Below are 27,739 nucleotides of genomic sequence, written 5' to 3' on the forward strand. Positions count from 1 at the left end.
ACAGGAGGCAGCAATTGGCTCAGATGAAGTTCCCCTGGGTGGGAAGAGACCAGGTAGTGAGGTAGTGAGCTCCTCAGCTCTGGGGGTACGCAAACCAAAGGCTAGACAGCTGTGTGGCAGGGATGGGAACTGCAAAGGGTCTTCACTGAGGACTACTGAAAAGCTCGTGGGCACCCCCTAGCTCTGCCCCACCAACCTCTGCGTCCGAGATGGCCACGTGGTGGGACTCGATGGTGGGCCTGCGCCACGCCCGTGGGGAGATGTGGCTGGTAGGCCCTGTGGCGTAAGGCCCAGCCTGGGCCTCCAGGCAGCTCCCCGCTGGCCGCTCCTGCAGGGAGAACTTCCTAGCCGAGAGGCTGGGCCGGGCGGCGGGGCATCTTGAAGTACCGCCGGGGATCACGGAGGCAGCTCTGGCCCGTGATGGAGGGTCCACACAGTTCTTGGTGGGCTCTGGGCTCTCATCCGTCTCCTCCAAGTGGGCCACATCCATGGCTGCCACTCGCTCCACCAACTCTGCCCGAGGGTCCGGGCAGCAGACCGCTGGGCCCCCCTCCATTGCCACAGTCAGGGGGTTCCTCTGTGCAGCCTTATTGGGAACCTGAGAAAAGAGGGCAGAGAAGCCTTCAATCCTGGCCACAGAGCAAGAAGGTCAGATTTCCAGGCCCTTCTCCCATCGTAGCCACAAACTGTGAGTCCCACCTCCATGTCTTTACCTGGCCTGTTCCCACTGCCTGGGTTGCCAGCATCCAAACTCAGGTCTCCCTACTAACTAAAGGAATTCCAGGAACTCATCTGGCTCTGCTGCACACCAGCCCTCTAGACCTCAGTGTCCGCATCTGTAAAACAGGCACAGTCACATCAGCCTTCCTGGCTTCACAGGGAAGCAGGGAGAATCTGATATTCTGGAGTCAGGACAGACAGACATGGGCAGAACACTGGAGGCCCAGCAGTACTGGGAGAAACAGAGCCCCAGGTCAGCTCAGGCTCCCATCCAGCAGACAGCCCAGTGACTCACAGCCCCACCCCCTGACAACAGAGCATTCCAATGCTGCTGCTGTTGCCGCCTGGAAGCTGAGCTGGGCTCCTGATTCTCCAGGCACCCCCCTCCACCCGTCACTGCTTCCAGGAAGACTTCCCTGGGTCTCCAGCCTCTCCCACCCGTCTCACCTCCTCCAGGAGACCTCTCCAGGGCCACAGCGCAAGTCTCCCACTGCTCCCTTCCCTGCCCTAGCAGAGCCGACAACCCAGGACAGGGTCCATTAGAGGAGGGGGCTGCTACTTTGGTGACTGTGAAGACAGACTTCACTGCACTTATTTCTCCTGGTTTTTCCTTCCAGTTTATTCATGTGGCTAAAATGTTCCCCACATCTGTTCAGGCTGAGGTGCTCCCCCTGGCCTGGCCTTATATCCACCCTGGCCCTATTGCAGTCTGAGCCCCCATCTAGGCTCCAGGCCAAGGACTAACTCCAGCTTGAACCCCAAACCAACCTCCAACATCCAGCCCCAGCCCTCACACTTGACTACAACTCTGGGCTGAACCCTGACACAGGGCTGAACCCTGATACTCAGGCTGGGACTCCATTTCTGCCCCAGGCTGAGCACTGGCCCCACCCCACTCGATGCCCCTCCCCTTTCCTGGACCAGACTCAGCATCTTCTCAGGAAAAGGAAGTAAGTGGACTCCTGACCCTCTGCCCTTCCTGTCTGGTGGTAACTTGTGCTGTCACCACACAACAATTTTGAGAACATGGTCTCCGTTACACCCCTTATTCCCCCATCACCTTGCTTTGACAGATGTCAAGGAGGCAGGGTTCACTGGAGTCCACTGGCCACAGAGGAGCCTGGGCTGGGTTCCAGTCCTGCCTGCCAACCTACTGTGGGCCCTGGGCAGCTCCTTCCTGACTCTGAGCCTCAGTCTCCCCATCTGTACCACAGATGCAGGACCTTCCCAGATTCCTAGGGCCACAGCAAAACTTGGAGATGGATTGTGGGTAAGGGTGTGCCAGATCCCCTGTGACTGGCACACAGTGTATTGTATGAGTGGAAGCCTGGTGGAGCTGATGTTGGCATGCAGAAAGGAAGGGAGAAGGGAATTTAGACTGGCAACAGGAAAAGACATGGACACTGGACCTAAAGGAGTGAGGGGAGTGGGGGTTGGTGAGGCTAGAGCATCAGGGAGGCCTCCCTGGAGGAGGTGAGAGTGGCAAGTAGGAGTAGAACATTGGGGAGGACTCTCTGAAGTAGGTGAGGAAGGGAGTAGGGCTGGAGCATCATGGAGGCCTCCTTGGAGGAGGTGGAATGGGATTAGAGCATCAGGGAGGCTTTGGGAACCAGATGGCTGCAGGAAGGAAGAAGCCAAGGCTAAAGGGAGCCCTACAAGCCTGGCCCACCCTGTAGGTGGCTCACCCTGCCGCCCCTCCCCCTCACTCTGTAGGCCCTTTTTCTCCCACCAGAATATAAACTCCACAGGTTAGGGCTCTTGTCTGCCTCGTCTCCATAAGATTACTGGCGTCAGCAGCAGTGCCTGGCACAGAGTAGCAGTAAATATTTTTTGAATGAATGAGTGGTTGCCATAGTGATCATTACAGTCCTGGCCCCATTAGACAGATGGAAAAGCAGAGAGGGGAGAGAAGACCCCAAGGAGCCTAAGCCCCAGCCCATGGCAGGGAATGAATGGCAGTGTGCGGAACTCCTGTCCTCTTGTCCACAGCAGTGACCGAGGGGACTGAGAGTCACCACAGGCAGAGGCCACAGGCTGCCCTAGCCCATCAAATTTGCATAAGATTTCCCTGAGGCTGTTACCCCAGCCACAGGCCATCCTCCTTCAACTCTCTTTCCCTCTTTTCTCAGATTGGGAAAGTAGGGCCCAGCAAGGGGCAGGGATGGGTCTGAGGTCACACAGCAGGTCAGGGCAGAGCCTTCCTGCTCCAGTTTGGGGCCCTGTTACCTGGTTGAGGACCCAGGCTCTGAAGCCAGGCTGCCAGGCTACGCTCCTTCCTGGCCATGTGCCCATGGGCAGGTGACTGCACTCTGCCTGGGTTTTCCCCATCTGCAGAATGAGGTTAACAGCAGTATCACCCGCCCGCGGGGCTGTGAAAAGGAGTGAACACCCTTCCCGGGCTCAGAACCAGCCCTGCCACTAACGAAGCCCCGTAAAACGGAGTTGTGCTGCTGTTGTTGTGATTGCCTGGGACACGCGGTGGCCCAGATGGATGCGCGGGCGGCACAAGACAGCTGTGAGGGCTGACGTCAGGCCCTCCACCCTCCCTCCCGCCTGGATCAAATTCAGGTGACTAAGCACGTCTGTGCAAGAGGCGCCCCGGGGAGGCCCCAGGTTCCTGCCTCGTGTCCAGGCGACAGGGCCGTGTGTCCGCGTGAGAGAGTACATGTAAGCAGGGCTGTAGGCTCGGGGTGACAGCGTGTGTGGGGGGTGGGGGGCGGGGGCGGCGGAACACACACAGGAGGGCATCTGCACGGAAACAAAAATCTATGGGTGTGGTCTATACTCGTGGATAAGTGTGTTCACGTGCATTGTGTGCCTTTAGGTCTTTGTGTACGTGTGCCCCAGAATGGGCGGTGGGGCCTGCGCCCCCGGGGGCCATAGGAACCTGATCCCACAGAGTCACGTTTGAACTTCCCACATGGTCAACAGTCTACCAGCCTGGGGCTGCCTGCTGGGCTGGGCTGTGTGTCTTGGGCAGGACCCACCCCTCTCTGGAGGCTCACCCAGGGGGTCTCTCAAGGCCCTCCCTAAGCTGAGGCCTCCGTGCACACTACGTAGAAACTGACTCAGCAGGTGGCTGGGAGCCACATGGGCAAATAGAAGGACAGACAGGCTGGCACCCAGGCCCAGGGCAGAGCAAGGACTCCTATGGGCATAGGGAGCCTCCCAGGGACCAGGCTGGTCCGCAGCCGAGAATGGCCAGGCTCAGGCCCTCCCTCACTGAAAACTGCCACCCCAGTCTGTCCTCCCAGCCTGTGGCTGTGCTGTCTGGACAAATCACTGAACTTCTTGGAGCCTCAGCTTGCTCATCTGTGAATTGCACAGATAGCCACCATCGTGCTGCCTCCCAGGGCTATGGGAGGAAATGCATGAGACTGTGAACGTTGAAGCGGATTGTGCCTGAGCGACGTGGAGCTGGGACAAGTCTGTGGCACAGCTACCGAGGGCGAGCCCTGATGTACATACAAAGCACAGCCCCATATCTGCCCCCGCTCCCAGGTGGCCTGGCGCATTACCCCCTCAGGCTTCTCCTCCCAGGCTATGTCCCTCATCCGCAGGTGTCTGGCTATTCCCAAGGGATGCAGACCCTGGCTCCAGACCCTGCTTGGCCAGGCCTCCCCCTCAGGATGTGCCTCATCACCTGGGTCCCTCGGAGGAGGCCCAGCGCAGGACAGAGCAGGGGTATCCTGCTCTCATCCACGCTGGTTCAAGCAGCCCCTCCTGGGATGACTTCAGGGACTAGTCAGGCCGCACCCTGAGTTCTGGAAGGCTGCTGAGAACCTCAGGACAAGGTTGAGCAGGGGACCAGCTATCATCTAGGCAAGACAAGCTGTGGCCCTGGCTGGCAGAGGGCAGGCCAGAAGGGAAAGCTGTAAGGAGGTGGTCCAGTCACCCGGGCCAGACACAGAAAGTGGCCTTGACATCACTGGGCTGCCTCACAGGAGCCATGTTTATGCTCCTGACAAGTGTCTGGATGGCCCTGACAACGGGTGGCCTCTGTGGCTCCCACCCCCACCCGGGATGACTCAGTCCCCTCGAGGGAGGCCCAGGAGTCTGGTGCCAAGTCATGCTCGAGGACGCCTGCTGTGATGACACACCCCGCCCCCCCACTCCCAGGGAGGTCCCAGGCACCGAGATGGGCTCTGTGCCTGATTCAGCACGGCAGCCCTCAGCACATCCTGAGCGCCCTTGGCTGATGGTCTCCAGGCCTCCCCCTCTCCCTCTGCCCCTCCGCATCCTCCATACCAGGTCTGCGCCTCCTCCCCTCCGTGTTCCCTGGCAGCTCGGTTCCAACGAGGCTCCAATTCAACTCAGCATTTCCCCGAGTCTGCTCTTCCTCCTCTGTCCCCATTGCTGAGACGAGTGCCCCCCCCCCCACCAGTTCTCCCAGCCCAGAAACCCAGGAGCCCTCCTTATCAGCCATCTTTTCCCTTTTGCCCATCCTTATCCCCCCTAATCCCACACTTACTCTCCACTCTGGCTGCAAGTCCCAAACTGCAGACTCTGTTCTGCTGCCAGGCCTTTGTCCAAGCTGTGCCTTCTGCCAGAACACACCTCCCTCTCCTTTGCCGCTGGAGGGCAGTTCAGACATCTCCTTCCTGATCTCCCCACTGCTGTGCTGGATGAGGTCACTGAGCCCAACTCCTTAAAAAGTCCAGACGCAGACCTCCACTTTCCTTCCCCCCTGTTTCCGCCACACAGGCCACCCGCCTCCAGGCTCACACCCCAACCCCACCACACCCCATCCTCCAGACCAGTTGCTAGAGGGAATATTCCTAACATGCAAATTTGGTCTCAGTTCTTCCAGACCTGGCCTTCCGGGATCTTGGAATCTGGAGGACAGAAGAGCAGGAGACCTAGACTCAGACTGGGGCTCACAGGCTAGGGAGCAGCCAGGGACACAGACTTCTGGGACGCAAACCCAGAGTCATTCATTCATGCAAGAAAAACTCATTGAGCACCTGCTGTATGTGCCCAGGCACTGTGCTAGGTGCCAGGAAATAAAGCAGCGAACCAAAAAGACCAAGTCCCTGCTCTGATGAAGTTTAATTTCTAGTGGGGCAAGAAGCAACAAACAAGAAAGCCAGGAATTAATAGACGGTATGTCAAACAGTACATGCTATGGAGAAGAAATACAATCGTGTCAGGGGAATCAAGAGTGAGGCACTGGGGGGTGCTATTTATACAGGGCAATCAGGAAAGGCCTTTCTGATGCAGGATTTGAGCAGAATCTGAAGGAAGCGAGGGAGCGAACAGTGTGGACATCTGGGGAGGGCATTTTAGGCACAGCAACCGCAAAGGCTGTGAGGTGAGACGGTGCTTGCGCTGTCTGAGGAACAGCAAGGAGGCCGATGTCACCAGAGTGGGGTGTCCACGTGTGAGAGCAAGTGGACCTGATGGCAAGCAGAGTTACACCTGGATGACAAGGCCCAGTCATTCACTGTGCCTGGCCTCAGGGATGGCTTCCTGGAGGAGGTGGCATTTAAGCTCTTTCATGATTGCTGAGTACGGGTTTCAGAGGAGAGGATAGAAGTTCACACTGTGCATGACAGAGAGCCACTTCCTGGCTGGGGCTCAGGGCTTGGCTTTGGGGGTCTTTTTGGACAGAGACCAGGAGGCCTCGAAAGCCAGAGGAAGGTTTTGAGTAGGGGAGTGACTCGATTTGGATGAGGTTTTAAAAAATGATCCCTCTGCCTTCTGTGGGGACTGCGGGTAAGAGGCCAAGGAAGGGGCAGGAGTCCCCAGAGTCTGTGGGCCTAGGACACGGTCTGGCACACAGTGGGTGCTCAGTCTGTATGCACTGAAGGAAGGAGTGAGGGCTGTGGGGGCAGCCAGTGCACCCTCAAGGACACAAGCTGTGTGCTCCTCCCACCCCCACCCCCCCCCCCCCGGCCCACTTGGCAGATATACAGCCCCATAGGAGCCCACCGAGGCACAGTCCTGTGACCCGGGACGCAGCCTTCTCTACACACCCCTGCACCCTCAAGATACACACAAACACACACACACACACACACCCCACTCCCGGAGCAAGCGCACGCCGATGTCCGCGTGACCCGCCCGCACACACCACTCCATCCTGTAATGCACACAGGCACGCTCCTGTGCCCACGTGACACACGCACACCCGCCTCCAAACACCACACACAGGTCCCTGTGCACGTGTGCACCCTCCGAGCCACCAGTTCTGTGCCTGTCGGGCCGCCGAAACCGCAGCATCCACCTCCGCCGCCCCTCTCCACCCCCGCCCCAACCAGGGAGGAGTGCGCAGCTAAAGCCACGCGCGTCGCATCTGTCCCATTCATCCCCCCGCCCCAGCTCCAGCACGAAGACTCGGAGGTGGGCAGTGTGGGAGAAGCGCTCCGCGCAGATCCACACGTGGGTTCACCTGTCTGGGCCCACTCCGCATAGACACGGCCTCCCACCAAGAGCTGGGGCGGGGGTAGTGCGCCAAGTATGGACGCGGTCCCGCAGACCAGAGCTGGGAAAGGGACGCAGACGGCGGGGCGCCCTCATAGATGCGGTCCCGGATGCCGGCGCAGACAGAAGCAGGCTCCGGGAGGCACCTCATAGACTGGGCCCCGCAGACCGAAGGGGGAGGATCCCCTCATGGACTAGTTCTCGGCTGTCCTCGTAGACGCAGACCATCCTTCTCGCCTGCAGGCTCCGAGCAGACGTTCAGGCGTTCGTCCCCTCCCGCTCCCCTGCCCCGGCCCCCTCCCAGCCGACCCCTACCTCGGCGCCCAGCGACAGTCTCCGCGGCCCTGAGGATGGTCAGGCTCGCTCCCGCGGCGCGCACCCCGCCCCGCCCGCCTATCCAGGGCCGAGATCACGGAGCTCAGACCGCCGGCCCCTGGGCTCCAAGCGGCGCTCGCTCCCCAGCCAGCCGCCGCGCTCGGCGCGCGCTCATTGGCCTGGCCGCGCGGCCCCCCTCCGGCACCGCCCAATCAGAGCCCAGGACTCCCGCCCGGCTCCTGGAAGGGAGGGGCCGCGGCGGGCGGTGGCTCTGGAGGGGTACCTCCCCCTGTGGCTGGACCGGCCTCGTCACGCCCCCATCGCCCCGCGGCAGGGTACCTGGGGTTCCCCGAAATCCCTCCAGGCCGCGGCCTGGGCCCCTAAGCTGGGCCTGGAGGGTACGGTTGCTTCCGCCCCAAAACCCTTTGTCCCCCAACCATCTCGGCCTGGCAGGGGCAAGGGCGCACCCCCTGCCCCCGGAGTGGGGGGCGGGGATGAGGCGCAGTGAGTACTAGGGGAGGGGCGAAGCGAGATCAGCAAAGAGATGGGGCCCGGGCCCAGGGCCAGGGAGGAAGGCCTTGAATGGTAGACTCAGGAGTTTAGCCTTCTGCTGCGTGGGGGGTAGGAGAAATGGGAAGCGGTTTTAACAGAATGCTGGGGTCATAGTCGGATTCTCATTTGGGGAAGGGCTCTGTGAGCAGGCAGCAGGAATGGCGAGCTGGGGCAGGACGTCTTGACCTTCGCGGTAGCCCACCTCTCCCCTGGCGAGCTCATCAACTCTTGGTTCAATTACATTCTACACTTGTGTATCTATCCTCTGGCACCTCACCCCACCACTTGTCCAAGACAGAGCCCCATATCACTCCCCCAAACCTGGCCTCTTATGTCCCTGTCTCAGTCTGGAGCCAGACACCTGGGGGGAGTCATAGCCTACCGCTTACCTGTTCCAACCAGTAGATCACCAAGTCCTGCCCATGCTGCTTCTTAAATATCCCTGGAATCCATCCACTTTTTTCTGCTTCTCTGCCCCTCCCTTGGCTCAGGTCACTATCTTCTTGCACCTGAATTGCTACAGCAGCCTCCTCATTGGCCTCCCAGCCCCGTGCAGCCTCATTGCCCTCCCGCAGGGCCCCCACCCTCTTGCTTTTCTCCACCTGGTGGCCAGAGTAATATTTTAGAAACACAAGTCCAACTGGTCAGCTCCTGCTTCGGAATCTTCCATGGCTCACCAGTGCCCTGAGAATAGATCTAATCAGGCCCTCCATGACCTCAGTCCTAATCACCTGCCTCACTCCTTTCAGGACTTGGTTCAATGCCCCTTCTGCCAGAAACACTCCCCTATGAGCTCACTGCCCAGCATGGGTTAGCAAGTCCTCTTAGGAACTTCCTTGAAGTGAGCATCTGTTTACCTGCCTGTTCCTCCTCTGGACTGGGAGCTGCTTGAGGGCAAGGACCATGCCTGATTCATCCAGCACAAAGCCTGACACGTTGCTTAAAAGATGTTTGTCGAATGAATAATTAATTGGATATGGCTATTAGGGGGTTGGATGTGTGTGGTCGGAGCTCAGGAAAGAGGGCTGGGCCAGTGAGACAGTTTTGGGAGCTGTCCGAAGGGACCCATAGTAGGGCCATGGGAAAGGCTGAGATAACTTTAGGGTAAATAAACAGGGGCTGAGGACAGAACACTTGCTTTTAGGGGGAAAAATTTCTGTACCAGGTAGGATCAGTTTTGACTTAGATAACAGAAATTCCATGTAAGAGCCTCAGGGAAGACAGTCCTGGGCTGGTATTGTAAGCAGATGGGGTAGGGGGTCCCCGAGGAAAAGAACCAGATGTAGCATTTTGACATAAGAGAAGCCATTTTTGGCCTAAGCCGTTTTTGTCATCTAAGCCTGGCCACAATGCTTGTCCTTGAACAGGTCTCAGTAATTAATGATCATAAGGGAACAAAAGAATGCAGGAAGAAACAGCTGTTATCAGGTGGAGAAATAACAATAGCAAAGATAATATAGCAGTTGTAAAGACTCCCAGTTCTCTTTGAGTACTTCAGATTAGCCTGAAGTACTTTCTTAAAAGAGCTGTTTTGCAGAATTTAAACCCCCTTCAACCACCAGATCAACTAGAACCTGAGGGATGATGTTGATCTTTTCTGACCCTTCTGTCAACCTTTGCCCCAATTCTATGATGTGTACACTGCCCAAGCCTCTTCACGAATATGCATGTACCCGTAGCTTAACACTTCCCCAATTTTGCCATTCGGGGAGACACTGCTTTGGGAAAGATCCCCAGTGTTCTCCTTACTTGCCTCAAGTAATAAGTGCCTCCTTCTCCCACTCTTTGGCTTGGTTGGGTCTTTTGGCTCAACACCCACCAGCAGGTGAACCCAGTTTTGGGGTAACAGTATGGCAGCTGTGCTCCACAAAGACCTCCCAGATGTGGCTCTTTCCACTCACTACTCCAGCCACTTCTGGATTTGACTCTTGTTCTCGTGATTCAGGATGGTGGCTAGAGCTCCAACCATCACATACACATTCCAGGCAGTGGGATGGAGACAAGGATGAAGAAGAAGAGAGCAAAGGATCTGCACCAGCTCTCTTTTAAGGAAAGTTCCCAGAAGGCGTCACATGACACTTCCACATACATCCGATTAGCTATAACTTAGTCACATGACCAGACCCAGAGGCAAGAGGAGGCTGGGAAAATGCAGCTTCCATTCTAGGCAGCCACATACCCAGCCAAGAACCTGGGGACAGCTAGCTGACTCCGCCATTGAAAGAGAGGATAGAGGCAGGGGCAGAGCACTATGGTGTGCCAGGCTCTGTGCTAGGTACTTTACGTATCTTATCTTACCCCAACCTGAGTAGAGGCTATTATTATCCCTGACTCACAGAGGAGGCTTGGAGAGTTAAGCAACTTGCCCAAGGACACACAGTGACAGAGCTGCAATCGAAAACTATCTTATCCCTACACCCCAGGCTGGCTGGAAAATCTGGAGAGGGTGGGTCCTAGGAGCTGCTGGAAGGAAATCTTTCAACAAAGGAGGGCTCACCCAACAGTGTCAGAGGCTGACAGGCCGAGCAGGATATGGGCTGAAGTGTCTGCTTGGATTTGGCAACAAGGATGCCACTGGTAACCTTGGCAAGGGCACCTAGAAGTGGGGGTAGAGGCTGGAGGCCAATTGTAGAGGGTGGGACCCAGAGGGAAGTGTAGACTGGTCTTTCTGGAATGGTGGTGGCAGTGAACGGAGAGCAGACAGAGCAGCAGGGAAATGTGGGCTGCGAGGAGGCAGAAGAGGAGCGGGAGAGAGGAGAGGCGGCCTCCAGGCTGGGTGAGGTGTGATTTCCAAGGAGGAATCCTCTGCTCACTCGGGAGGGAAGGGGACAGGAGGTGCACAGGCAGGTAGATCTGGAGAAGGATGGGAGGGAAGAAGAGGGAGTTCCTGTCTTGTAAAATCCGAGGGATGGCTCTTGGCGGGGAAGAGGGCAGGAGGCCAAGGGCCTGAGGGAGAGGGGAGGGGCTAGCTTGTGATGTTCAATATGGTAGCCACTAGCCAGCCACACCTGGCGAGTTAAATTCAAATGAATAAAATAAAAAATTCAGTTCCTTGGTTGCATGAGCCACATTTTAAATATTTAACGTCCACATGTGAATACTACATTGGACAACACAGTTAGAGAATGTTCCATCACTGGTGTTGGACAACACTGGTCTAGACGGAGCATGGTGATGGGGGTGCCCAGAGACCCTGCTTGGCCGGAGGGTCATGGCCACAGCAGGGTCCCTGGAGGATCCTTCCACACTGTCTCCAGTCAAGACCTCCCTCCCCTCTTTGGGATTCCATCCGATCTCCCAGCCCCTTCCTCACCCCTGCTTTCATGAGGCCACTCCTGGGGTCTCTGCTTGTCCCAGTGCCAGGCCTTTCAAAGCGGGGGGAGGGGCACGTGGAGGATTGGGAAGAGCTCCAATGATCGGGGCTGTGCCAGGACAGCGACCTGTGGATAGAGGAGAGCTGACGCCCAGCACTGCCTCTGCATAAGGGTCAGCTCACCACCTCCCACGGAGAGACCCAGAAGGATCTCAAAGATCGCTCAGCTTAGCCCCGTGTTTCACAGCTGCGGACACTGGGTTTCAGAGAGGGCTGGGAAGAAAGGGCAGAAGGCAGAGGTTTGAACTCATTCGCCAATCCTTTTATTATACTCCAGCCCTTGATTTCCCAGACCTTGTGTTCAGACAGAGCCGGGCAGGCCTCGGGAGCTGGGGCTGGCTCACAGGCAGAGAGCCCAGGATTCGGCTGAGGCTCCCACCCTGACCAGAGGTAGCTGAGTAAGGATTCATCACTAGAAGGGGCTGTCCTGACCTGACACGCTTGAGGAGAAGCACATCCCCACAGAGGCGGGGTGGCATGCACCATGAGTCTGTGCCTGGGGGTGTAGGTGTGTTCAGATGGTTGTGTTTGCAGGGCCCAAGCTGTTCAAACACACAGTGTGGATGGGAGGGGGGCTGTGCGTGCGGGTGAGTGTGCACGTAGGGGGGGAGTGCATGAGACACCGTGAGCACACCACACACCTGCTCAAGGCCCGCACCTGCCAGGGGATGCCGGCCCCAGCTAAGTCTGATACCTGATCAGGAGCGGTTCTAAAACTTAGGTCCTGAAAACGACCTGAAGGGTTTGCTATGCTTGCAGACCATGTGACCAGACGTGGAGTTTCTGGTTCAGGAGGTCTGGGGTGCACCCAGTTGCTGGCACTGCTTTTCTTTTTTTTTTTTTTTTTCCTTTGGCCTTGCAGCTTGTGAGATCCTAGTTCCCCGACCAGGGATTGAACCCAGGCCCCTTGGCAATGAAAGCGCAGAGTCCTAAACACTGGACTGCCGGGGAATTCCCAGGTGCCAGCGCTGTTGATAAGCATCCCAGGGAAATCTGGGGCCAGTAAGAAACAGGGTTCAAGCAGAGCTCCAACAGAACTTTCTGCGATGCTGGAAACGTTCCATGTGGTTCAATAGGGCAACCACAGCCATATGTGTGTATTCAGCAGTTGTAATGTGGCCATTTGAGGAACTGAAGTTTTAATTTTATTCAATCTTAATTAATTTAAATAGTCACTGATGGCTAGTGGCTGCCATATGGGAGAGCAGAGGTCTGGAGACATGAGGGAGTAGGATGGATGGACAAGGGCCCAGAGGGAGAAGCATAAAACCCCGGGCCAGGAGTGAGTGAGGCTGGGGTGAGGCTCCCTTGGGGGCTGCAGAGTTGGAGCCAGAGCCCAGAATTGTGCAGGTCTCTCCCAGAGTCCACCCTGAGCTTCCGGCAACCTGGTGTCTGCCTGGCTGAGAGGGTGGGGGCGCTCCTGGGGAGACCCCTCCGCCCTGGCTGAGACCCCACCAGGCTCCCCGCCTACTGTGTCCAGTAGGAGTGGGGGGCGGAGGTCAGGACGTCTTCATGTTCTCCTGCAGGACCAGGGTGGAGCTGGTGGCTGCAGGGTCGTGCTTCCCCTGTGTAAACATTGGGGGGATGGAAGTCATCCCCGGGGAAGCAGCTGGTTCCCGGCACAGACACGCAGGCCTGGGGCCTCTGAAGGGCTGACTCAGGGAGTTCTCTTACCGTCCCTGGCCCCATGTCCTCCGCGTACTTGAACTTCTTCTGCTTGTAGTAGTGCCTCCTGGGCAGGATGTGGAGCAGCAGCAGGTCACAGAGAACCGTCGCCTGAGGGCGGGGGCGGGGCGGAGAGCGCAGGGGATCTGGGGGCAGCGGCAGGACCCTCCACCCCCCCCCCCCCAGCCTCTGCTGACCGCGGGGGCCAGGCTGAGTCCTCTCCAGACCTCAGGTCCCGGTGGGGACGAGGCACTGCAGGCCCCATCCCACCTCTGTCCCGCCCCAGCTCTGGGCCCCAGTTTCCTCAGACATACTGTGTGTGGGTCTAGGGAGGTGGGGTGGGCTCAGTAATAGGGAACAATCTCGGTCAGGTCTGGGGTGGGAGACTTGTTGCTGAGGCGTGGAAGGGGAGGGCCTGACCCCAGCGCAGTGACCCCGTGTCCTCAGCACTTACCACCCCAAAGATGCCAATCCCAGAGCCAATGGTGGTCATGGTGGGGATGATGTCAAACTTGCCAGCCTGGTGGCAGGGCCCAGGGGAAAGAAGGGTTAACAGTCAGAAGGGTCTGGTGGAAAAGGCCTTCCTCAGGAGCCCTGAGACCAGGCCGGGGGCCAGGGGCCTTCCCCACCCCCCACTGGTAGCTGGTCCCACAGCCTGCTGCCCACGGCTCTGGCTCTGCATGGAGACCCAGCTGCTGGTCAGGAGCCCTGGGTTTGGACCTTGGCTCTGCCCTCCCTGGACACAGGGAGACAGTGAGGGAGGTGTGGTCACAGGCTGGAAAGCCCTGCCCTCAACAGCACCTGGGTCCCCTCTGTATCAGATATAGAAGTGCTGAATGAGGCCCAACCAACTTCCTGTCGCCTCTAACCACAGACACCCAACAAGCACCGGCAGGAACCGAGAATGTGTCTCTGGCTACCCCTCACACTGGACACTCACCTTGCCGTCCACGAGGATGTCAAAGCGAATCCCAAACACCTTGAAGAGGTGCCGGTAGTTGGTCCCATTCTCCACGAAGTGCCTGGCAAACCTTGGGGAAGGGGAAAGGTTGCAGGAGAGGGTGATGGTCTTGGGTCTTGGGTCCAGAGCTCCCAGAGCATCAGGGATACAGGAGCCCTTAGAGGTCCATGAGGACAGCCCCATGCCCCCCAACATTATATAGAAGGGGAATCGCAGGCCTCATTCCAGGAATACTGTATTCAACCGCTGCCCTAACTCCTGACGTCGGCAATTTCCCCAGCCCGTCCTGGCCAGGTGGGCCTCAAGGGAACCGAGAGCCAGGGGCAGGGCTCAAGCCTCTAAGCTCATGCTCCCTGCTTGGCCAATTCCAGGAGAGTGGGAGTTTCCTAGGATCCACTGCTCCCCTCCCGGGGACACTTGCTTGGCCTTAAGGGGTTCTGGGAGTAGAAAAGCCCGCAGGACCCCAAGGAAGGAGGCACTGGTGGGGGCCCGGCAGGCACCTGAAGTTGAAGCCTTGAGACAGGTTTTTCTCTTCATACAGCCCGTGGAACTCATAGACGGGTTTGCAGTGTCGCACATGCCAGTCCAGGTCACAGTGCCAGTCGATGGTGATGCCTACCACCCCGCCCTACCAGGGACACAGGCCCTCAAGATCCAGGGTTTAGGATCAAGAACTCCTGCCTTACAGCTGGTGCAGCTGTTTTCTGTTTGTTTGAGAAGAGACACTGAGAAGCTGCTTCAGGGTTGAGGTCCCGTCACCCTCTCTGGTCCTGCCTCCCACCCATCACATTCCAGCTTTCTGACAGTTTCTAGAATACACCAGGTTCTTCCTATCTCAGGGCCTTTGCACATGCAGTCACTCTCCCCCCGCCCGCCACCATTCCCCACAAGGCTGGTTCTTTCTCATCCTTTGGTCATTTCTCCTGGGAAGCCTTCCCTGACCACCACCCCCAGTCTAAAATATGCCCTTGTGATTCCCTCTGTGTTTTCTTCTAGAACACGTGTCACTTTGTAACCACACATTTATTTTGTGTGATTATTAACGCATCTCTTCCAAGACTGTCAGCTCCACAAGGGTGGAGCTGTCTGTCTCATTTGCACTGATTCCTGAGTCACAGCGCAGGAGGCAAGTAAATAGCTGTTGAATTAAAGAGGGAGTCTGTAAAGACATGGGCTGGGAAGAGAAAACCTGAGAAAGTGAAGCTCCTCTGGGCAAGGCAAGGATCAGGGATAGGTGGGCTGAGCAAGAGGAGAGCTGGGTGTGGAGCTGGGCAGCTAGGCGGGAGGCTAGATGCCTACAGACAATGGTGATGGGTGAGAAGTTCCTACTGGGGGTGGCAGGGAGATTTTTAGGAACAGGGGAAACTAACGTTCAGCTTTCTGGTCCTGTATGTTGCTACCGTGTAAACCCCCTCCAGGGGTTGGCAAACTGAGGCCTCAGGGCCAAATCTGTTTACACATTGCCTGTGGCTGCCTTTGCCCCATAGCAGCTGACCTGGGTAGCTGGAACAGAGACCATGTGACCTGTGGCCCATACTTATTCTCTGGCCCTTTAAAGTTTGCCACCCGTGTTCTCCATAAAGGGCACTGTGGGTGAGTTGTTTTGGTGTGTGATGTCACAGAGAGGGGCTGATTCCATCCCTGGATCCCACAGGAGTGTATGATAAGGATCACGAGGGAGCACGTACCTAGGATGCCTTGGGCCAGGTCACCCTGAAGTGCTGTCCCGTGCCCTCAAGACAATCCCGAGAGACTTGTACTATTATTGCTCCCACTTTACAGGTGCAAAAGCTCAGACACACTGAAGGTAAGAGACTTGTCTGAGCCAGGATCTCAACCCAGTCACACAGGTCTGTGCTCCTTATAAGGTTATCATTTCTCTGGGAATCCCATGTGACTGTGTGCATCTCAGCCTCCAGAATTCCCAGGAAACCTGGGCAGGCACAGGATTTCTCAGGGCCATGGGCCATGGGATTCAAGCTGCTTGTGTCTAATATTTAAAAAACAGTGGGCCCTCGGAAGACACCCAGGTGACATCTGCCTATGGCCATTCATTCTGGGCACCTCCTCTGTGCCAGGTCCATGCCAGGCCCTGCTGAGGACACAGGCCTGAACCACAGGGGCCCCCAGTATTAGAGGATAGATCTATATATATGCTCGGCCCACGCTAGGGACTGGGTGGGGTGCGGGGGTTAACTGGGCCTGAAAAGTCTTTTTTGGCCTGATGATCTGGGGGCCCAGCCCTCCCCACTCGCCTGGCACCATACCGTCTCGGCCAAGGCGCTAAAATTCTGGCCTGACTCTTGTACCACGTAGCCGAGCTTGAAAACTGGGCACAGTGGGTGCAGGGTCTTGTGATAGAGGCAGGTCTTCATGTAGGCGGCATCTACCTCCTCCACCAGGTTGCGCCTACAGGGGCAGAGGGCACTGATGGTGGCAGCATGCCAGCTGGGAGGGCACCCACCATGCCCAGGAGCTCTGGGGACCCCTCCCGGGCCCTAGAGATGCCCCTTCCCTAGCCCTTGGAGACTGAAGGCAGCCCACCCCGGGGGCCCAGCCCAAGCTTCTGCCTCCAGAAGGAAATCAGCATGAGTGCAGGGTGACAGAGGTGACAGGTTGAGACCAGCTGGAGCAGCCTCCGAGAGCCGCCTGCATGTCTGCCCGCTTTCCCCACAAACCTGGTGACCTTGAAGCGTGGAAAGCTGATGCTGTTCTTGATGAAGAGAGTGAAGTTCTCGGCCTCTCGGAGGAGGGCAGGGCTGGAGGAGACGGCACTCACTCACTGCCCCCTCCCCAGGAGTCCTTCGTGTGCCTACCAGAGCTGGGCTTGGTGTATGGGGCTGTGAGAGCCTATGGGATCTTCCTGAGTCATTGGAGGGGTGGGCATGCTGTAATGTGGACTCTCAGACCCCTTGAGCAGAGGCTGGGGCGTCTTTGGCCTGAGCTGCACAGATGGGGTGAGGGTGGGGTTGGAAGAAGGGGGGACAGAGCACAGATCCAGATGCCCCTCTAGTCTGGGCTGGGGACCCTGCTCCCAGCTCCCTGGAAGGACAGGGCATTACCATGGGATGTTGTCATCCACCTCCACGGGGCACCAGCCAAAGATCTCACACGTATGCACGATGTCGTTGAAGGCCACACACTTGCCTGTGCGGATGCCTGGAGCAAGGGTGCAACCCCTGGGTGTCCACCCCAAGCTGGGGGTGCAGAGGAGAACCCCCAGACCCCACTCCTAGGAGCCCCCATTGATGGGGTGCCCAAGAGCAGAAGCCTGGCTGGTTCTGGGACAGGGGAGGCCAAGGTCAAGGTGGCGGGAGGAGAGAGAGCAGGAAGGACTTCCTGGTGGAGGAAGCCTGGAGCTGACAGGCTGTGGAGGGGGACAGGGGGACAGGAGGAGGCCGACCTTACCTTGGGCCTTCCTTTCTGCCTTTCCCGGGGTGCAGCCACTATTATTCGTGCACGTGCCCCCTTCCGGGTTCTGGGGAAGGGGAGAGCTGCTGACCCCAGGCCCCCTGGGTAGGGTCCTAAGAAGATCCCCCCCACCGCATGGCCCTAGGGTGTGGGGCAGAGTCTCAGACCCCTTTGGAGTGACCCTTACTCACAGCCTCCTTCCCCCAGTCCCCCCCCCCCAGGGCCCTCTGGGCTCATGCCCAGCTGCCCCAGTGCTGCTGTCAGCCAGCAGGGGTAGGGGAGGGTGGGGCTTGGGGGCTGGGCAGGCACTGAGGCTCAGCATCCTGCTTGGCACACAGCTGGGAGGGAAGCCTCAGCAACTGCCAGTGGTGGGCCATTACTGTGTGTGAACTTATGCCTGAGATTCCACCACTGTGGTGCCGCAGGAAGCCTATCTGGCTTCCCCTCCAATGCCCAAGGGGACCTCCTCTTCTGTGTTATTTTTCACTGTGGGTCCAAGAAGGGGGGATGGGCAACAGTCCTCACCTCCGCACAGTGGCCTTTGGCCTGCCGGGGGGTCACGATAAAATTGGTCATGACCACAAAGGAGCTGTCCCCCTGGAAGTGAGAGGCCGGGGGAGGGGAGGGCAGGGCTCTGAGCTGGGAGAAGAGCCCCAGGAACCCAAGCACTGCCCTAGCAAGCCCCCAGAACCCACATGACACCCAGCAGCCTCCATAACCCATGACACCAGACCGGGGTGATGTTACGAGGCTGCTTCCACCCCCCCGTTCACAGGGAATCTGAGGCCCACAGAGAGAGAGGAGCTAGGCTGGTCCCACAGGGAGGTGGGACAGAGAGCCTAACCCAGCTCTGAGCCAGCAAGCCCTGTGGGCGGAAGGTGCACCCCCGAGTCTGCTCACCTGGGCCGGGAAGACGTAGTCAGCCACATCCCAGACCTGGGGGCCCAGGCTCGGGAGTTTCGTCACAGCCAGGCCCTTGAGTTTCACAGAAACGCTGCTGATGAGGCCACTCGAGGTCTGGTAGCCCTTCTCATAGACGAACACCCACCTGCAGGGGGATCAGGGGGGCAGAGGGGCCAGAGTTGGCCGGGGCCATTCAAGGATGGCATGAGGCTGTGGGCCACCGCCCCTTCCGGCACCAGCTGGACGTGTCAAGTCCTTTCCCTTCCCCTCCCCAGATGCGCCTCTGAGCCACTCTCCGTTCCTAAAGCTGCATCTTGGACTGGAGGCTGGAAATCCTCACCTGCTCCCCCTGCTGGCCTGCGCCTGGAGTTCCACCATTCTTTTCACTATGAAAATACTGTTATTGGTTGGCCAGGGAGCAGAGCCCCTGAAGGTCTCTTTCAGAGCCTTTTCCAAGAGTAGCATTCGTTGGAGGCCAAGCTGCTTGGACTCCAATCTTCATCCCTATCTCCTTCCTTCCTGAGTTCTTCCTGCTGAGAAAGAGCAGAGTATGATGATGGCCAAGAGCCTGGCCTTTGGTGCCCAAGAGTCTGGGCTTGAATTTCACAGGCTGTATGATCTGGGGGTAAACTAGTCTCTGTTTAGGGCAAGTCCCTCTCTGTTTCAGTTTCCTTGTAAAATGTAAACAGTAATAGTACCAATACTACTTATGTTGTGAGTTAATGCCTGTGAAAGCACCTGGAATGGAAACTGGCATGGGCTAAGCACTATATAGACATTAGCTACTATTATCTCAGCCATGCTGGGAGCTCTTGGGGAGGGGGACTGACTGGAAGGGAAACCAGAGGGGCAAGTGGCCCTTTGAAGGGCTCACAGCATCTGGCCCCAGATGAGGCCCTTGTGGGTGTGGGTCAGGCTGGAGGCTTCCCAGGTTTCTCAGGAAATTCTGGCCTTCCCCTCCCAGCATCTAGAACCCCTGTTCCTCTGGGTTCTCCACTTTCAATCTGGGAGGTTTAGTGGGGTCAACCTCCCTCCTAGGCCCACAGTGGGGGGCACATGATCAGGGTTTGCCAATCAATGTTCCATTGCCCTAGCAACAGCAATGGGTCTAAGGATGGGCTCACAACCCCGAGGAGTTTCAGCAGTGCGGCCAGAATTTTTCTGGGAATTACTGGGAAAGAGACATTCTCTCTGTTGGGTAGCTAAGCAAGGTGTGGTTAGTCATCTGTGTTACCTCACGGAGAGAGCAAGCCTGAGAATGAAGCCAACTTAGAGAAAAGCCAGGCCAGTAGATGGAGAGGGGCAGACTCCTGACAATGATGCTTGAGCACCTGGATCCTGCCATACCTGAAGCATGTTGAAAAGTCACTTCTGGACTTTTCAGTTATACAAGCTAATAAATTCTTTTCCTTTATTTAAGCCAGTTTGGGTTTGGTTTCCGTTGCTTACAAGTGAGAGTTCTGGATAATACTTCTCTCCAGGGTGTGGTCCCCTTCCTTCAGGAAAGAATCTTGGCGATTCATTGTAACTCTGTGTGTGTGTGTGTGTGTGTGTGTGTGTGTGTGTGTGTGTGTGTGTCCATGGTATCCATCAGAGTGTGTAGCTGTGTATCTCCAGGGCAAATCTGTGAGCACACTTGTGGCTGTGGCTGACTGTGGGGAGGTGTGTTTCTGCCCCTGTCACCCCTCACCCTACCTTTAGCCCACCCGTCCAAAGCAGAGCTCAGAGCCCCTCTTCTGTCCCTCAGAGCTCAGGACCCATGACAGAATTCTCCAGGCCTCCTATTCCCAGTCATCGCTAGCTCTCTGGGGGCTGTCTCCCTGCTCCAGGCTGCAGGAAGGCAGCCCACCAATGTCATCCTCTCCCCTCCTATAGTCTACTCCTCTCCTTCTCCAAGCCCCCTCGCCCCCCAAAGCCTGGTGCTGGGGCCCAGACAACCCCTCCCAAGCTTAAGCGTGGTCACTGCTGCCCCCTGCAGGTCTCAGATGGCAACAGGTGAGGCATGACAAAGGCTCCCGATCCTCAGTGTCCTGAGCCTGCCTGCTTCCCTCCAGCCCCATCAGGGAGGGTGGGGCATCACCTATCCCCCCACTCTCCTTAGGTTCCTTCCTCCAGGAAGGCCTCTGGCTCCACGCCCAAGTTTGAAGTTGCTGTTGAGGGGGATGATGGGGAGCTGCTCCGTATTCTGAACACCCTGCAGGAGAGAGAGGTCCCCGGCCTGCCTCTTGGGCGCCCCCCATCCCTGACATCCTAGTAGCAGCATTTCTCTCTTGCTCAAAACCACCTCCTCACCGTATAGATAGAAAAACTGAGGCCTGAGGGAGTGTCCCTCCCGAGTCAGAGGCAGACCCAGGCTCGAGGCTCCCCAGCCCAGGACCCCGGCCCCTCCACTGAGCAGCCTGGCATCAATGTGTCTGCCAGGAGCCACACGGAGGCTGGGCCCTGGGGCTGATGTAGCCATTCCAGGCTGTGTCCGTTCCCAGGGGCTGTCAGTCCTGTGGCCCAAATCTGACATCAATGACCTTGGTTCTGATAATACCAGGATGACCACGGCGCCAGGCCTGTCCCTCCAAAGCCATGCTCACCTTGACCTGGTCTTGTGGCCAACACCCCAGAAAGGCCACCAAGGGGGCCTGATGCCAAAGACACCGGCATCTTCAGAAGCCCCTCCCCTTCCAGAAATTCTCTTTCCCATTCTCTCCTCCTCATCCTCAGTAGTCTCTCTTCTTCAACAGCCCCTTGTGGAAGAGGTCACATGGTGGAGTGGCTGAGAGTGTGGCCTCTGGAGTCACAGAGGCCGAGGTTCACATACCAGCACCGCCACTCACCAGCTGTGTGGCTTCAGGCTGAAGACTAAACCTCTCTGAGCACTAGATGTCTCAGTAAAAGGAGGTGAAGGCACCTACCTCAAAGATGCTGATCGTTCAACAAATATTTACAAGCAAGGCCCTACCCCTCACTGAGCCGTGGGCTGGGCTCCAGGAAGAAAAAGAGTCTAGGTGATTGTTTGGAGGATGTTCCCATGAGTTCTTTTTAAGGAAATTAACACGGTGCTTGGCATGCAGCAAGCACATAATAAATAATCCTATTTATTTACGGTCTCTGGTCCTCCTTCACCAATTCCTCCTTAAATGTTGATCTGCCCCCATCCTCTGGCTTCCATTCTCAGCCCAGGCAGAACCCTCAAAGGCACACTTTGTCCCCGATTTTTTATCTCCACTTCTGCACTCTCCTCCGAGATTCAGTTCCACACATTCAGTCATTCAACAGATATTTATTTATCGGACCCCTATATGCACCAAGGAAAAACAAACCAAGATTCTGCACTCAAAGAACTTATATAGGGGCTTCCCTAGTGGTCCAGTGGTTAAGACTCCGCGCTCCCAATGCAGGGGGCCCAGGTTCGATCCCTGGTCAGGGAACTAGATCCCACATGCCAACGAAGATCCTGCATGCCGCAACTAAGACCCGGCGCAGCCAAATAAATAAACATTAAAAAAAAAAAGAACTTATATAGATGTTGACTCTCCAACCGTTTGGTGACACAGATTCCTCCCCCCTGCCCTGCCTACCCTCCCACCCCCCTCCCAGACATCTCATAGGTACCGCCAACTTAACTTGACCCTTTGGAAAACAGTCTGGAAGTTCCTCAGAAAGTTAAACATGGAATTACCATTTGACCCAGTAACTCCACTCCTAGAACCAAATACCCGAGAGAACTGAAAACATGTCCACACAGAAACTTATACACAAATGTTCACAACATTATTCACAAGCAAAAAGTGGAAACAACCCAAATGTCCAGCTAAGTGTGGAATTTCCATACAATGGAATATTATTCAACCATTAAAAGGACTGAAGAACTGAAACATGTTACAACCAACGTGGATGAACCTTGCAAACGTGGTGTTAAGTGAAAGAAGCCAGACACAAAAAGGCCACATATTGTATGATTTTATCTACATGAAATGTCCAGAAGAGGCAGAGTAAGGGGTAGGGAGGCACAACGGGGAGTGATTGCTAAGGCGTATGAGGTTCCTTTTGGAATAGTGCAAATGTTCTGGAATTAGATAGTGGTGATGGTTGCACAACTTGGTGATTATACTAAAAACCACCAACTTGTGTATTTTAAAAGGATGAATGTTATGACTTGTGAAATCCATCTCAAAACAAAAATTCAACTGGACCAAACTGAATGCCTCATCTTCCCACAGAACTTGCTCCTCTGGTGCCCTCATCCTGAAGGATGGCGCCATACTTACCCGAACCCCCAGGCTCACAGCCTGGACATGGCACCCTCCCTCTCATGCCCACATTCTTTGCATCCCTCCATCCTTCCCATCTCCCCTTGGCTTTCATCAAAGAACCCAGAGGGCTTCTTGTGGGGAGGCTGAGACACAAGAGGAGCTGGGGCAGATGCCGGGGCAGCTCTGGCGTGGGGCAGGGAGGACAGGTCGTGTGGCTGGTGATACAGGGTATAGCCTTGGGCCACATGCTATCGGGCAGAGCATCTTTGGAGAGAGGCAAGACCAGACTCCGGGCCCAGGAGGGACTGAGTTCGGAGCTGGGGCCCACACTGGGGCTCAGAGGTTAAGCAACATGCAGTCTGCAGACAAGTCAGGCTGATGATTTATGTCTTTAAGTGTTTTGACTGAATCACCAACCTCTAAAACCAAGAGATGTTCCTTTCACCCATAATTTCCAATTTCCCGCCGCTCTTGAGAAGTCAGGAACTCTGGCCATGCTGGGCACATGTCCTGATGCAGCAACGGTGGGCAGAAGCTGAGCTGTGGCCACCCCCAGTGTGGGGCCCGCTGGGATGATGACCTGTCTTCCATGTTCGCTGCTTCTGCCTTGGCCTCACCCTCTCCTCTCATCACTGCTGCCTCTTCACAGCTGTTCTGCCTCTGGCCTCCACCCCCTACCCCAGCACCTGCCTGCCCTGGGCCTTCCCCTGTTAGACACCCTTCCATGGCTCCCCACCACCTGCAGGAGAAAGCCCACGTCCCTCAGCTCAGCATTGAGAGGCCTGAGCCAGTGGCCCTGCTCACTCTTCCACCGCCTCTCCCTTGTCTCTATTCATGCTCCCTCAGCCTAGCCCTAGTGACTCTTTGGGTGTTCCTTCCCTGCCCCAGGACCTTTGATCACACTCTGCTTTCCAGCAGGAGTGGCTGGACCAAGGTGGGTACCCAACCAGGCTCCACCAGTCAGGACATTCCCTTTCCCTGGCCACAACGACTGGTTCTGGGATGGGCACATGACCCAACCACAGCCAATAAGAGCTGGACCTGGGACTTTGGCTGGAACTCTGGAGGAGAAGACACTTTTGTGCCCCAGGGCTGCTGGTGGCCATTTTTCCACTCTGAGGGCAGAGAGCCTGCCTGAGAATGAGGCCTCCACAGAGGAAAGCAGAGCCGAGAAGATCCTGGCTAGCTTCCTTGGAGAACCCAATGGGACCAACCTGAATTCCTCATCTTCCCATAGAATGTGCTCCTGCACCCTCATCAGGGAGGATCCAGCCAGGCCTGAAGCCCACATTGATTTTTCAGTTACACAAACCAGTTAATACCTTCATCCTTCCTTTTAAATCCATTTTGATTGGATTCCTGTCCCTAGGAACCAAGAAGTTCCAGCTAATTCATCCTCAGCTTCTCTCTCTCCCCCTGCCCACTCTGTACCCCACCTCTGTCCCAGGGAACCTGACACAGGCCTAGGCACAGAGAAGATGCTATGGAAGTGTCCCTGGATGTGTCTCTCCCAGCAATAATTTGTATCTCTCCTTATCTCTGATTGGTGCACTCCAAGATCAGAGGCATGTGATTTCATGAGCTCTGTGTAGGGGCGCACAGGAGGCCCAAGGGAAAGCCAAGAGCAGGACGGCCTGGACTAGAGACCCCAGGCCTTTGCTCAAGGCTGGTTCCACCACTGTGCCACCTCCTCCAGGAAGTCTTCCCAGGCTCCCCTCCCCAAGTGGCATCCATAAATCCCCTTGAGACCCCCCTGTGTGTGCAGCCAGAGCCCCCCAGGCAGGGACATATCCCAGCACACCTCTTGTATGGGCCTGCGAGGTCATGGATGACAGCCCACTGCCTGCACACCTCCAGCTACAGAGAGCTCATCACCTCCCAGGAGACAGCTCTAACGGCAAATTAACCGTCCCAATTTGAGATAAAAAGAGTGACATCTTAGCTCAGGCCGCCAGGGCCTCAGGTTTGCTCCCTTCACTTGCCCTCAACTTCCCGGAAGATTGTGACTGACAGAGAAAACAGCCTCAGTTTCCCTCCTCGGAGTCTGTTCGGGTTCTCAGCATCTCAGCTTCTCTGTCTCTGTCTCAGTAATTCCCTCTCCATATCTGAGCCTCAGGGCCTCTCTCTTCATCTGAGTGTTGTGTTCCAATGTCTGTCCCTCTGTCCAGTTCTGTCTCTGTGTCTGCCCACCCCCTATCTGGACTATCTCTCTGTCTCTGGGGTTGGGGTGTCTGGCTCTTCTACGCTCCCCTCTGTACCCCTGCAATGCCCACAGGACCAGAGAGTCTGACAGACAGTGGGGGCCTTGGGAAGGGGGGGTGGTAATTAAAGAAAGGCCATCCCTCCTCAGGAAAGGGCAAATTATTGAGCCTGCGGACAATGTCTTTGGAGGGGGTCCCCTAACCCCTGCTCCGTGGAACAGCTGGGAAACCGAGGTCTGAAATTGTAAGACCAAGTGCAGGCTGGGTTTGGTCAGCAGTTGCGGGCGCCTAGCTGAGCGGTCAGTGCAGCAGTGGGCAGTGGCCAGATGAGGGCACCAGAGACAGCAGGAGTGGCAGCCCCAGCTGGAGTCTGGGCGTTAGTGGGTGTTTCCAGGGACTCTGCCTTCCTCCCTCTGCTCTGTGACTTGGGCAGGTCAGTGCCCCTCTCTGAGCGCGTTTCCTTTCCAGGATATCAAGACCAACTTTGGAGTCACACAGCTGGATTCAAATCCTGGTTCAGCCTTTTTCTAGCTGTGAGAACCAGGCTAAATCATCCAGTGTCTCTGAGTCTCACCGACACTGAGGAGGCCACGTCCATTTGGAAACTGAGCGCACTGTCTTGGGAAAGAGGAAGGGAAGGAGGGAGGTCGTGAGGTCCCCATCACTGGAGGCATGTGTTCAGGACTGGATGGTGGCTTGGGGCATATGCTGCAGCTGGGGGTGGGGTGGGAGGACTGTCCCGTTCCCTCTGACAGTCTGTGACCAACACACAAAAGGAGGTCTGACGCCGCTCCCAGTGCTGATCCGAAAGCAGAAACAGGGAACCATAGGGGCCACGGTGAGGACAACATTCTCCCAGCCTCTTGGTGGGAGGGATGGGCTGAGCCTGGGTGGGCAAGCTCTCTCTTCCCTGGAGGGTCAGGAGTGTGGCTAATGGTGGAAACACATCGGGGCCCCATTAGAAGGGTTCTCAGAGCCCTTGTGAGGAGGGAAAGAAGAAGGCAGAGTCAAGGCTGGGGATCAGGAGGCCCCAGTTCTAACTGGGCCTGGATGCTGACTTGCTGTGTGACCTGGAAACCCCACTGCTCCCCGCTCTGGGTCTCTTTCCCTCACAAGCTCAATGACACCGCAGATATCAAATTGGTTTGTGAACAGTAAGGAGGCAGAGTCCGAAAGGTGTCGGAGGGCTGGGTCATGGCCCTGGCTCCACCCAACCAGCTCTGAGGCCTCGGGGGTGGGATGGATGGGGCAGAGGGTAGGTTGTTTTGGATGCCAGAGGCCCTGGGGGAACCAGGTGGTCACTGGCCTCCTGGTCAGCCCGCCCTAGTTTGGTCTCATAGCAAAAACGGGGACATGGATACCAGAGGGGCAGAGCTGCTGGGTGCCCCAGACCCCCCAGCGGGGGCTGAACCCCCTTCAGTGGCCTTGAGGCCTCCAGGACCCCCCTGTGGAGTCACTGTAAGTGGACGTAGTGTCCCTGACACGGGGGCGTCCAGCCCCAGGGGCACCCCCAGGAGCCACACCCGATAGGCTCGTGCCCAGACACACGAGGGCACGTGCAACCCACACAGAGCCCTGGGTACGACGCACACGCATCCACACACCACACACACGTGTAATCACATAAGCACCTACCCAGACAGCCAGACCAATCTCAGGAAGATGGCCTTTGCACGGGTCCCAGAACAGCAGCCCACAGGGGAGTCCCACCTACTTCTGCCCCTGCACCCCTGGGATGGTGGGACAGGTCCCCCGATGCCCAGAAAGGAGCTGTCATCCCCAGGACCAGAATGGACCTCCCACCTCTGCGTGACATGCCACCCTTAAGGCACCAGGTGTTCTGAATTTGAAGGTTTCTCTGCTCAGGTTCTGGAATAGACCAGGATGCCTTTACTTTAGGCAGGGCAGGTGAGAGCAGGGCCCGTCCCACTCTGGCCTGTAAAGTGGGGTGCGGCCTCCATCTCTCAGGAGCTGCGTGGCTTGGCTGGGAGGTCAGAGGTGGAAGGGCTCTGGCTGGGGCTGGCTGGGGCCTTGGCCTCTGACGCCTCCCACCCCTTGAGGGAACCGTTAGCAGTGAGTCAGTTCCTCAGAGCCCAGAGGCTTTGCCTCTTGTTCACCACATGACCGGAGGCAGGGCTGCCCCTCGTCCCAGTGTCCCCATCTAGGCGGCGGGTTAGCAGGCTTCTCTTCCTTCTGAATGGCACCAGAAGGGCTTGTCAGGAAGCATGACAGGCCATGGAGAGAAAGAGGGGCTCTTTGGGGTCATGGGAAGCATCGCAGAGCCTGGAGGACAGGCCCGGGTTGGGGGCTGGTGCAGGAGGGCAGCAGGGAGGGGGTCCAGACTCACCCAATGACGTAGACCAGAACCACGAGCTGGATCAGGCGGAAGACGACGCCCACCTTCTTGTTGCGCACAAGCACCATTCGGGGGGTGTCGTACTCAAAGAAGAAGGCGGCCAGCTCGTCCTGGAGCCGCCGCGCCATGGTGGCCCAGCTGGGGGCTGAGAACCGAGCCCCCTGCACGGCCTTGGCTCCCGGGGTGAGCCAGGCGTCAACACCCACGTCTACAGCGAAGCTCCTAGGGGTTTCCCAGCCCCTTAGGAAGAGCAGGGTGGGACAGGTGGTGCCAGAGGTCAGGAGTCAGAGGTCAGTTGTCAGCATTTGAGTTGGGAGGGAGAGTCCTTGGGTGGTCAGAGCCACTCTTGGCCCCTGGCAGGCAATGAACTGTGGACCAGCTGTGCCTGTGGACAAATAAATTCCCAAAGATAGATGGGGGCGGGGCCGGGGGAGCCACCCAGGCCCGGCCCCACTGCCCCTCCTGGCTCTGGCTGGGTCCTGCTGGGCCTCCGGAAACGGGAGCTGTTGGCAGGAAACCATGGGCCACCCGTCACAAGGCAACGATAAAGCTGTCAGCCCCCCACGAGCTTGGTAGAACAGAGCTGGGGGCTCAGGCCAGGGCCTGGGTGGA

The 27,739-nt window shown here is 57.1% G+C and overlaps 2 protein-coding genes across 5 annotated transcripts in view; both read right to left on the reverse strand.

Annotated features, from left to right (window-relative positions):
• CAMKK1 (calcium/calmodulin dependent protein kinase kinase 1) overlaps positions 1 to 7,573 on the reverse strand; it is a 27,328-nt gene extending 19,755 nt beyond the window's left edge. For 2 of the 3 annotated variants that reach the window (XR_011071998.1, XM_068531518.1), the window contains exons 1-2: positions 714 to 797; positions 197 to 598 (exon numbers count right to left, since the gene is read on the reverse strand). Coding sequence is in view for 2 of the 3 variants with exons in the window: in XM_068531518.1 (XP_068387619.1) it covers positions 197 to 598; positions 714 to 746 (435 nt within the window). In the remaining variant the exon portion in view is untranslated. Of the gene's footprint in view, positions 1 to 196; positions 599 to 713; positions 798 to 7,458 lie in introns of those variants that run through there. The other variant, XM_068531519.1, reaches the window with a different exon arrangement.
• Positions 799 to 27,255, reverse strand: P2RX1 (purinergic receptor P2X 1). Of its 2 annotated transcripts, XM_068531524.1 has the most exons (13): positions 27,119 to 27,255; positions 18,321 to 18,468; positions 17,946 to 18,017; positions 17,418 to 17,487; positions 17,072 to 17,168; positions 16,688 to 16,768; positions 16,277 to 16,418; positions 14,510 to 14,637; positions 13,989 to 14,079; positions 13,503 to 13,568; positions 13,058 to 13,159; positions 12,855 to 12,948; positions 799 to 836 (listed from the first exon to the last, which is right to left on the reverse strand). In XM_068531524.1, exons 1-12 carry the CDS (start codon positions 27,253 to 27,255, stop codon positions 12,883 to 12,885), a joined length of 1,200 nt encoding a protein of 399 aa, XP_068387625.1. In that variant the 3' UTR covers positions 799 to 836; positions 12,855 to 12,882. The 2 variants fall into 2 exon arrangements, with proteins under 2 accessions (XP_068387625.1, XP_068387624.1); XM_068531523.1 differs by lacking the exon at positions 799 to 836 and having other exon boundaries at positions 9,149 to 12,948.
• Between the last annotated feature and the right edge of the window lie 484 nt (positions 27,256 to 27,739).

Source organism: Eschrichtius robustus, chromosome 20 (assembly GCF_028021215.1).
Source record: "Eschrichtius robustus isolate mEscRob2 chromosome 20, mEscRob2.pri, whole genome shotgun sequence".
Taxonomy (NCBI): domain Eukaryota; kingdom Metazoa; phylum Chordata; class Mammalia; order Artiodactyla; family Eschrichtiidae; genus Eschrichtius; species Eschrichtius robustus.

Excerpts from the sequence above, each read along its gene's own strand:
- P2RX1 (XM_068531524.1), bottom strand. The coding sequence starts at position 27,255 with ATGGCGCGGCGGCTCCAGGACGAGCTGGCCGCCTTCTTCTTTGAGTAC. Across the intron at positions 14,638-16,276 it reads TTAGCGCCTTGGCCGAGACG|GGCGGGGTGGTAGGCATCAC; the intron begins GTATGGTGCCAG and ends TGTCCCTGGTAG. Across the intron at positions 14,080-14,509 it reads TCTCAAGGCTTCAACTTCAG|GTTTGCCAGGCACTTCGTGG; the intron begins GTGCCTGCCGGG and ends CCCTTCCCCAAG.